Below are 10,486 nucleotides of genomic sequence, written 5' to 3' on the forward strand. Positions count from 1 at the left end.
GAGGCCGTGCTGGCCAGGCAGGGGCCTGTGGGCTCCTCGGTGGTCCTGCCTCTCCCATCCCAAGTGAGGTTCCCACAGAGGAGAGGTGAGAAGTTCTCATTGTCTATAGTATGTGGACAGGAGCGGACAGGTGCCCTAGCAGCAGGTGTCGGTGGGTTGAGTGAAAGTCTTTGGGACCCCTGAAGGATTTGAGGCCCTCTCCTCATCAGCTAAGCCAAGGTCCCAGCAGGGAGACCACCTCTGGACTCCTAGGCCTCTCAGTTTTCTGACCTCACCTGTTAGGGACCCTTTTCCTTGGTGGAGAGGGGAGGTGGCCATGGTTCCTATTTGTGTCCCTGTCTCCACCCCAGTCAGGGCCCAGCCTCCAACTTCCAAACCATACAACAAGCACCCGAAGTGTCCAGGCCACGCCCTGGGTCCTGGGTGGGGTGGGGGGTGGGCACTGTCCTAGAGGGTAACAGTTAATGCTTGCTGGGGGAGCTATTGGAGCCAAGGTCAGCTGGGCTGATGTGGTATGACCTTGGTCAGTATTAAAATGTGTCTATTTTTTTTAAGTTAATTTATTTATTTAGGTAATCTCTACACCTAATGTGAGGCCTGAACTCATGACCTGGATAACGAGAGAGCAGCATGCTCTTCCGGCTGAGTCAGCCGAACGCCCCTTAACATGCATTTATGGGACACCAACTGTATACTGGGGCCTCCAGATTATGATACACTCCGAGGCTTCCATCAACATCACAGGGGTGGGTGTGGTTCCAGGGACCCTCTCCCCACACCCATGTTTCTGCTCAAATCTGAGGCAAGGCCTGTCTCCACTGCCCTGGTGAGCACCCCGGTTTTTCAGCAACCTCTGGAGAGGAGCCCCAGGGCCTGTGGGTTAGTCAAGCCTCGGCTGGCATGAGGGCACTCTGGAGGGACTCTGGGGGTGATCCCAGCCATTCTCTGGCTTCCTCCTCTGGTCCTCTCTGCCACTGTGCTGGCCCCCCAGCAGCTTCCGCGGCTGGAGCTCTTCTTTTCATCCTCCATGTGGGCCAAGCCACTGACGACTGCAGGGGCCTGTGGGTCTGGTGTTTGGCTGCCAGGGGCCTCTCCCTGCCGGGGGTGGAGGACAAGCCCAGGCAGGAGGCGTCACGGCTGAGAAGACCTCTGTGCAGCCCTCCAGCGGGCTCCTGTCAGACCTTCCTCCCCTCACAGGGAGAGTGGGAGCAGCTGAGGCCCTAACTCTGCTGCTGAGGCTGGGCGCCCCCACCCTGGCCCCTCCTTCCTGCTTGCCCTGCAAGGGCCCTTTGCCTCAGTTTCCTCTCCATACTGCTGGGAAGATGTGGCGAGGGCTGTCCCAGAGCTGTATAAGCAAGTGGGCTGCCCAGGTCTGCTTAAGCCAGATATAGTCGAATTCTACAGAGGGCCAAGGAGGCCTTCTGGGGTCTAAGTCTGCCTTTTCACTCAGCATGTGAGGCCTTTCTGGGTTGGGGTGCCCTCAGGGATCCATAGACAGTGGCTCTCCCTCCAAAGAGCAGGGACAAAGGGCCTGGGAGTCACCGGTGTGGGGAAACAAGCCCAGACTGGGGCACTCAGTCTGAGGTCGTGGTGGGGAGGGCGTGGCTTGAGGGACCAAATGGTGGTGGTGGTAGGTGAGGCCTTGGTGATTTTGGAGGGAGGAAGGAAGGTTCATAAATTCTCTGCTCCCTGAAACTGAGACTTAAGACTAAGGTCTGGGAGTTTTGGAGGCAGGGTGAGGGCTGAACTGGGGGTTCAGCTTCAGGTTCCATGTGGAAGGCAGACACCCAATGAGGCCTGCCTGGAGGGAGCAGGTCAGGTAGCTCCTGGGGGAGAGGGCTCCCTGCGGGCATGGCAGCGCAGGGATGGGAGAGTCTGCATTGGGTGTTCTGTGCCAAGGTAAGCTGCTGGTACAGGGCCTGTCCCTGGCCCACTCAGGGGACCCCAGGTCCTCCCTACAGACCATCTTAGATGGCCAGGAAGTCCTTCCTGATGTCTCACCTCATGAGAGAACCCTGGTGGTCTGACCTTGTCCCCTCACCTTGGCTTTGGAGCGGTTTCTCCACCCTTCCACTCTAACAACCCTGGGGACCCCCAGAATTCACAGGCTGGGCCGGAGCAGGGTTAGGTTGGGGCGCGTCCCCTCTCTCCCAGATAGCTTGCGCTGTCTCCACTTCCCAGGCCAGGAGACATCCTCCCCTGAGAGGACCCCCAATTTCTAATCAGGGAAGTCCTTCCCGCAGTCTAGCCTCAGCATGGGTGCTCTGGCCTGTACGGTAGACCCAACTCCCTCCCTGTCCCCGTGTGTGGGCTGAGAGCCTAGGCCACCCACATGGGAGCCTGGTTCGCCCTCCCCTGCCTGTCCCTCAGGCCCTGGCCACCCCTGGAAGCTCCCCCATTCAGACGGGCCTGGGGCAGACGTCAGTGTCCCGGCAGCGCCTAAATCGTTAGCGCCGAGGAGATTAGGCTGTAATCTCTTGTTGGGCGCGGGCGGGTGCCAGCTGCCAGGATGTGGGATGGCACTGCTCCCTCGCTGGGGCGGCCCTTCCCCGGGGCACAGCGCTAGCTGTAGCAGCCTGCTGCATGGGCCCTGCTGTGCTTCCTCTGGGGGCCCCTCTAGAGTGGCTTTCCTTCTCTGCTTCATTCTGTCCCCTCTGGTCTCAGAGCCCTGACCCCAGCTTCCCTGATGCCCCCATCTCTCTAGATTCCCTCAAAGACCACGGGAGGCAGGAATTACCCTTGTTTTACAAATGAGGAAATTGAGACTTGTGACTTGACTTCCTGTAAGGCTTGGATCCAAAGCTCCCTCAGTTCCCCTCAGATCCAGATCCCTCAGGCTGGGGTCTATGTCCCCTCCCACAGATATGGACCCATCATCTTGGGGTTGAGGTGGATTCCTCCCACCCCCGGCCTGGGGGGCTCTCTCAGGGCCATGTTGTGCCTGGGAGAGGGTGTCACCCTGAATTTCTCCACCCTTCTCCCTGGGGCCCAGGAATGCTGGTTGGGGGGCCAGACCAGCCTCTGGGTTCCAGGCCTGTGGAGCCTTGTTCTAGGCCCCGCTGGCTCCCAGGGCTGGGTTCTCCGGACTGCCCCCAAGAATGAGCTCAGCTGCCTAATTGTGGCTGAGGATGGAGGTTCACCCTCCCCTGGGGCTGTGGCTCCAACACCACCTTTGTTTCTGAACAGACAATGGGCTGCTAAGAGGCCACCCGTCCAGGCCAGGAACAGGCAGGAGAGGGGGCCCCCCGCGGGGAAGGCACTCAGCATGTCCGGCCTGAGCCCCAGGCCCTGGGCGGCTGGTACAGAAGCAAATTACATGGCTGGGGTTTTGGCTCTGACTTCAAGGACAGGGGGCCCAGCCCCCCTTTAGCCTGGCTATAAAGGGCTGCCTGGGGTCCCTGTCCAGACCAGACCCTGCTCCTGACCTGTGGACACCATGGCTGCCACCACCACCAGCATCCGCCAGTTCTCCACCTCTGGCTCCGTCAAGGGCCTGTGTGTGCCCGGTGGAGGCTTCTCTCGGATGTCCTCCGTGCGTGTTGGGGGTGCCTGCCGGGCCCCCAGCCTCCTGGGAGGCGGCAGCTGTGGCAACATGTCTGTCACCTCCTCCCGCTTCTCGGCGGGCTTGGGGGGCGGCTACGGCGGGGGCTACACCTGCAGCCTGGGTGGGGGCTTCGGATCCAGTTTTGGCGCGGGCTTCGGCTCCGGCTTTGGCGCTGGCTTCGGTTCCTCGGACGCCCTGCTTGGGGGCAGTGAGAAGGAGACCATGCAGAACCTCAACGACCGCCTGGCCTCCTACCTGGAGAAGGTGCGGGCCCTGGAGGAGGCCAACACAGAGCTGGAGGTGAAGATCCATGACTGGTACAAGAAGCAGGGGCCCGCGCCCGCCCGTGACTACAGCCACTACTTCAAGACCATTGAGGAGCTGCGGAACAAGGTGTGTGGGCCGGGCAGCTCCCTGCCCTCTGACCTTAGGACCTTCTTTGAAGTTGGGATCCCTCTCAACTTTGAACCCTCTGGATCAGGCTCTTTGCCTGTCTCATCTCCTCTAGGCAGCCCTCCTGAATGGGTGGCACTTGCCTTTTACCCCCAGATCTTGGGGATTCAGTTTATGCCCTGTTCACTGTGCTGATTTCACAGAGTCTAGCATATTCTCCTAGCTGGTTTCATTGTGTGTCTTCCTCATTCTGTCCATACTGGTCTCTCTGGGGGTTCCTGAGGGAGGGAGCTATGTCTTCCCACTCAGACTGGAAGCTTGCAAGGGAAGGTGTTTCTCTGTTAGTCTGAAGGAGAACACAACACACCCACATGCTCGTGACCTCTAAGAACAGGGCCTTGGCATTCTGATTCTGTGAACATGGCATCTGGGTCTTCTGCACAAGCCTCCTCCTGGAGGGTCCTCTGGTGCTGCAGCCCCCAGAGGCAGGTGAAAGTTCAAAAAAGTGTGGGGATGTCTGGGGGGGAAGGCGGGCTGGGGCCTGCTCTTCTGTGGTGTAGAACCAGGTCTCGTGCTCACTCTGTGAGGGGCTTTGCCTGCTCCTGCCCGGGACCTCAGCCAGGAAGGGAAATCCTGCAATTGCCCCCTGGAAGCAGAGCTCCTGGGAGTGCCAGATCAGATACCGGGCTTGGTCTGAGCAGTGGGAAGCCCAGGGGAGCCCTGGTGAGTCAGCGTTCCAAGCTCCCGGGTCAGCCAGCTGCTCACCATCAACCCCCAGCCCCTGGAGCATCAGGTCTCCGCCCCTCAGAATCACCGCACCCCTCGGGGGTTTTCCCAAGGGCCCCTCTCGAGGCCCTATCAGCTCCTGAGCAGGGAAGTGGGGGGGGGGGGAGGCAGGTCTGTAGGCCACCGAGGCCAGGGTTGGGCTTGCTCTGGAAACAGAGCCTGACCCAAGGTCACGTCACAGGGCCTTCCAGGGACTCAGAGGCCCATAAAGAGGCTATTGGGGCAACTTGGGCCTGTTAGGGCTGCCTCATCTGACTTCTTTCTGCACAACAGCCTGCAGCCTTAGAAACGTCTGGATTCTTCTTAGCTCATCTGCTGCCTCCACTGAGACCTCCTCTCTGCTCCCCCCACATGGCTCTTGAGTACAGCCCCTTGACATTTCTCACAAAAGCAGTGGCAGCCGTAGTCCTAATAACTGACCCTCTGCCCCCTCTAGAGCTCCTTCCCTGTTCTCCTTTAAACCTCTCTGACGACCCTGTGGGAAAAGAAAACTTTGCTCCAGGTTTCAGGTGGGGCTGGTCATAATCTTACTCATTCATTAATTAGTTGCTTAATTAAACTAATGTTTCCTGGGGGGGGGGTGACTGCGGGATGGGTATTTTGCCCAGGGCTAGGGGTTCCGAAGAGAATGGTCACAGATGAGGCCTTGACAGATGAGGCCTTGTCCGCCTGTCACGGAAAAATCACAGTGGGAGAAGTGCTGTTGGGCAGGGAGGAGGTGTGACTGGAAGGAGGGGAGTCGAGGAGGGCTTCCTGGAGGAGGTAGCAACTGAGACTAGAGGTCAGTTTAGTTGAAGAAAAGAGAGTGAGGTCCCTGCAGCTTGGGCAGGGGAGGGTGACTATGTATGGGTCTCTGTCCTGGCCTCATGGCTACCTGTGACCCCACCATCCTGGGAGCCTTCCAAGAGGGTCCTCAAAGGGGGAGGTTGTGGGAACCCTCATCTTCTCTAGTTGGCTCACTCTCAAAGGGCAGCAAGAAGGGTGTTGCCGGGCCTTCCCATAGTGCTTGCTCACCTCACCCACTATGCCCCCCAGATCCTGGCGGCCACCATCGACAACGCCAGCTTGGTCCTACAGATTGACAATGCCCGCCTGGCAGCCGATGACTTCCGCACCAAGTGAGTCTGGGCTTCCGGAGCTGCCCCCGGAGGCTGGTGCTGGGTTGGGCTCAGCACACCAGAACTCTCTGTGTGTACAAGGGGGTGTCCTGGGGCACCCCCCCTTGGCTCATGCCTCCACCCTTTCCAGGTACGAGACGGAGCTGAACCTGCGCATGAGTGTGGAGGCCGACACCAACGGCCTGCGCCGGGTGTTGGACGAGCTGACCCTGGCCAGAGCTGACCTGGAGATGCAGATCGAGAACCTCAAGGAGGAGCTGGCCTACCTGAAGAAGAACCATGAGGAGGTGAGGTGGACCCTGGGGAATGCAGGACTGACTCTTACAAGGAGCAAGGGGATTGGTGGCCCTGGCCCCCAAATCCTCCCGGGCCAGGGCTGCGCCCTCAGTCCAGCTCCCATCTCTGGTGGGTTTCTGGCCCCGACCCTGGGAGACCCTCAGAGGGCCCTGCGTGAAGGCTGGAGGTCCCTCTCCCTCCAAAGATATTTCCCTTGTCCCTCAAGGCATAGTCTGCCAAGCGGTGGCAGTTAACTCTCTAATGAGCAAATCAGCCCAAGAACATGCATTGCTAATTACTCCAATTAATTGTAATAGTGATAGTCATAACAACAGCCGAAATCTGCTCAGCACATTACAAGTGATTCATGGCAATTAGCTCAGCTGATACTGACATTGGCGCTGGGGGCGGGGTGCTCTTCCCTCCCTTTCCTGGTAAAGAAACAAGCAAGCTCAGAGAGGTTAAGGAATTTACCCAAAGCTGCACAGGTCTATCTGACCCATGTCCACACCCAGGTCTGACCTCACCATTTTGCCACCACTCCTACCTCCCTTTTTTCATAGAGTCTGGGGTCCTAGGGACCCTAAGGCTCAACACAAGGATGGGGATCCCAGACCCTGTAGGAGGACTGATGAATCTGTGGCTTCCTTCTCAGCTGACCTCTGGGCTGGCCTGTGCTGGGGACCCTAATCTTTGAGTAACAGGAGCCCAGAAAGTGTTTCTACTTGTTTCCACTTGGTTTTGAGGCTAGTCGTAGGGATTGCATGCCTGCAATAGATTAACATTTCCTAATGAGGTCTGGTTCTGCACTGTTACCAACATGGGGCTGCTTCCCCTGTGCTCGTACTGTGTGGTTGGTGGTAGGGGGTAAGGCAGGCAGTCAGGGCCGTGAGGCTGTCCTGACTTATCCCCTAACATGTTGGGGAGTTAGCATCTCTCTTTGCCCAGCATATATCGGAGCGGGGCAAAGTCCATCCCCGAGTGCACGTTGGGGGAGATGGTCCATATTCACAACCCTGCGTGTTTGTAACAAGATCACATCTGTTCCATCTTCAAGGAGAGGAACCATTAGGCTATGTCTGTCTGTCTGTCATCTGTACCCATCTCCCTGAGGCAGACCCCAGGATCTCTCCCTGGGATGACCCTGGTGAAATCCTGCTCTCCTCTCGCCCAGGAAATGAATGCCCTCCGAGGCCAGGTGGGCGGGGACGTCAGCGTGGAGATGGACGCTGCCCCCGGCGTGGACTTGAGCCGCATCCTGAACGAGATGCGCGACCAGTACGAGAAGATGGCGGAAAAGAACCGCAAGGACGCCGAGGACTGGTTCTTCAGCAAGGTGGGTGGCCGCGTGTGAGCAAGTGTGCACATGTGTGCATACGTGTGCTGGGTGTCAGGGCTGGGCTGGAAAACCTGCAGATCCACAGGCTGTCCCAGCTGGAAGGACCTTTGGAAACCAGTTGGACCCAGTGCTCATGTCTAGATGCAGAATGGGAGGCTCAGAGAGGCCTCAAGCTCGCACAAGCCGCACTGTGGCTCAGGGAACAGGTCCAGATCTCGTCATTTCTGTCTAGGACTTCTCCCAGCACATTTGTAGGTGTGTATGCTTTTGGAGGAATAACTCATGCCTGTAGTAGACACACACTGAGCAGCTACAGGGCCCAGCACAGTCACGGGCATGGAGTAAAACCCAGTTCCTGTCTTTGAGCAGTGCTCAGTAGGTCCATCAAATACAAAGCAAGGTCCATCGACTAAGGGCCGGTGGGCACAGAGGGTGTCTGGGTGCTGGTGTGTCTGAAGCCCCACAGAGGCCAGGGAGAGGCAGGAGGAGGGAGACAGTCTGGGAGGTCAGGGCTCAGGGGCGGACCCTGTCCTCTGCCCCCTCTCTGCAAAGCTTCTCCAGTCCCTGTCACCCACCCTGCCTGCCTTTCAGACGGAGGAGCTGAACCGGGAGGTGGCCACCAACACCGAGGCCCTGCAGAGCAGCAGGACGGAGATCACCGAGCTCCGCCGCTCTGTGCAGAACCTGGAGATTGAGCTGCAGTCCCAGCTCAGCATGGTAGGCCCCGCGGCCCCCTCCCTGGCCTGTACCCGTCACCCCGGGATGGGCCCAACCTCACAGACTTCCGCTCAGAGGAACCTGAATTCCCCACCCAGCCTGTCACTTCATACTCGGTGACATGGGCCCCTCTCTGCTCCCGTTACTGCCCCGTGGCGTCAGCAGCACCCATAAGCCCACACTGGAGGAGGGGTTCCCCCTTCTGGGTACTCATCCTGGAGGCGGGTCCCAGCTTGGTCTCACCTGGCCACGTCTACACTGGCCCACAGAAAGCCTCGCTGGAGGGCAGCCTGGCGGAGACCGAGGCCCGCTACGGGGCCCAGCTGGCCCAGCTGCAGGGGCTCATCAGCAGCATCGAGCAGCAGTTGTGCGAGCTCCGCTGCGACATGGAGCGCCAGAACCAGGAGTACCAGGTCCTGCTGGACGTGAAGACGCGGCTGGAGCAGGAGATCGCCACCTACCGTCGCCTGCTGGAGGGCGAGGACGCCCAGTGAGCGGGGGGCACTGGGGCACATGCCTGGCTCAGCTGGGGGTGCTTCATCCAGGCGGGGAAGTTGGTGCTGAGGGGACAGCACGGGCAGAGGCCAGCAGGCGCAGAGGTTTGCAGGAGGTGACACGGGGAGCACTGACTGGGGCCCCACTGTTGGGGAGCGCTGAAGACCCAAACGAAAGCATCTGGGCTAGGTCACATGGGAAGTGGGGAGCTATGGAGGGATTTTGCACAGAGGAGTGGTGCTATTGTCAAGATGTCTTAGAACATCCACTCTGGCTGCACAGGGAGAAATGCATCCGTGGGGCCCCAGTGGGGTCAGGGGGACCTGTTGGGAGGCCAAAGCACAGTGTCAGGCCAAGGGCAGCCCTACTGTACGGCGGGGGTGTAGGGCCGGGACAGGAAGGTGGTGTGTGAGGAGGATGTGTGGTAGGTAAGAACAGCAGGGCTAGTTGCCTGAATGTGGGGGCGAGCGTGGCTTGCTGGCGGGAGGCGACACACAGTGAGTGAGCACATGCGGGAGTGGGGGTGCAATGACCCTGCGTTTCTGGTTCTGATGACTGTGTGGCTGGTGACGCCATTACCCCGGACGGGAGGAAGAGCAGGGTGGGTGCTGATCTGGCTAGAGCTGGGAGGGTGGATCAGGGCCCTCCTGTATGGTGACTGGGAATGTCCTGGAGTCTCCACGCTAAGTCACGCCGTCCAGCTTTTTGTTCCTTGGCAATGGTGAGGTCAGCCTGTATTCTAACCACAGTCTCGCAAGCTTTAATAGAGTCTATTTGTTGGGCCCTTTGGGATATGGGAAAACCTCTCACTCAGCTTCTCCTTGTAAAACGCTGGTTAGCCACAAAGCGCCTCTGGGTCCTCTTTTGGAGTGTCCCCTTTCCTCCGTCCTGCCTACTTGGCCTGTGCCCTTTGACCCTGTGGTTGCTAATCTTTGCCATGTATTCTCAGCTGTGATTTCTCTCTGGTTTGCCGGGACCTCACTCCCCTCACCCCAGGCCTTCCCAGCTGTTCCTCCTCCAGGGGACCGGGTCCCGTGCCGGCACCCCTGCACTGACAGGCCCCCTTTTCCCTCTCTGCAGCCTGGCCACCCAGTACTCCTCTTCCGTGATCTCACAGCCCACCCGGGAAGGTAAGAGGTTGCCCCATCTGGCTTGGCGGGAGTGGGGAGATGTCGAGGACCCTTCTGTGTGGAAGACTGGGGGAGGGGATCTGGCCTGAAGTTCCCTGTGTCCCCTCCTCCATGGCCCGCAGCCACAGTGACCACCCGCCAGGTGCGCACCATCATGGAAGAAGTCCAGGACGGCAAGGTGGTGTCCTCCCGAGAGCAGGTCCACCGCTCCACTCACTGAGGCCCCTTTCCGCCTGTGACAAGGAGAGGGTCATGAGGCAGCCATCTCCCTGGAATCCCAGCATGCTACTGTCGTGCCCCGAGTGCCCATTTGGGCCACCACCCAAAAGCTGTTGCTTTCCTGTGTCTGTTTCCTGCAGCCCTTCCCCAAGGGGGCCTCCTGGAATTGCCCCAGTGACTGCTAGTAAAGCTTTGCCTGAAGTTCAATGTCTTGTGTGATCTGGTCTGGTCATTGGCATAGGGCAGTGTGTGCTGAGGGACTTCGGGAGGAGAATGGTTATGGAGTGTTTGGATGTCACTTGTCCCCTGCCAATCTGTTCTGACCACTTCTTCCAGGCCTAGGGCTCCTGGGAGGGCCAGAGAGAAGAAAGCAGCACAGTGAGGGCAGAGGGTTGGGACAGCCCATCAGGCTGGGAAAGTTTCTAAGAATCAGTCTGTGGGTTGCTGTGGGTCCCCACGGGCTGGTCCC

The 10,486-nt window shown here is 59.1% G+C and overlaps 1 protein-coding gene across 2 annotated transcripts; it reads left to right on the forward strand.

The window, feature by feature from the left end:
- The first annotated feature begins 3,364 nt into the window (after window positions 1-3,364).
- On the forward strand, window positions 3,365-10,224 carry LOC131816573 (keratin, type I cytoskeletal 42). 2 transcript variants are annotated; one of them, XM_059149437.1, is made up of 8 exons: window positions 3,365-3,937; window positions 5,759-5,841; window positions 5,972-6,128; window positions 7,292-7,453; window positions 8,048-8,173; window positions 8,443-8,663; window positions 9,749-9,798; window positions 9,921-10,224. In XM_059149437.1, the coding sequence occupies exons 1-8, from the start codon at window positions 3,437-3,439 to the stop codon at window positions 10,016-10,018; spliced, it is 1,398 nt and encodes a 465-aa protein (XP_059005420.1). In that variant the 5' UTR covers window positions 3,365-3,436; the 3' UTR covers window positions 10,019-10,224. The 2 variants fall into 2 exon arrangements, with proteins under 2 accessions (XP_059005420.1, XP_059005422.1); XM_059149439.1 differs by having other exon boundaries at window positions 9,927-10,224.
- The last annotated feature ends 262 nt before the right edge of the window (window positions 10,225-10,486 follow it).

This window comes from Mustela lutreola, chromosome 15, assembly GCF_030435805.1.
Source record: "Mustela lutreola isolate mMusLut2 chromosome 15, mMusLut2.pri, whole genome shotgun sequence".
Taxonomy (NCBI): Eukaryota; Metazoa; Chordata; class Mammalia; order Carnivora; family Mustelidae; genus Mustela; species Mustela lutreola.

Bases quoted from the DNA above. Each gene is read 5' to 3' on its own strand.
- LOC131816573 (XM_059149437.1), top strand. From the start codon at position 3,437: ATGGCTGCCACCACCACCAGCATCCGCCAGTTCTCCACCTCTGGCTCC. The intron at 7,454-8,047 runs GTGGGTGGCCGC...CCTGCCTTTCAG, and splicing joins AGGACTGGTTCTTCAGCAAG to ACGGAGGAGCTGAACCGGGA. The intron at 9,799-9,920 runs GTAAGAGGTTGC...CATGGCCCGCAG, and splicing joins CTCACAGCCCACCCGGGAAG to CCACAGTGACCACCCGCCAG.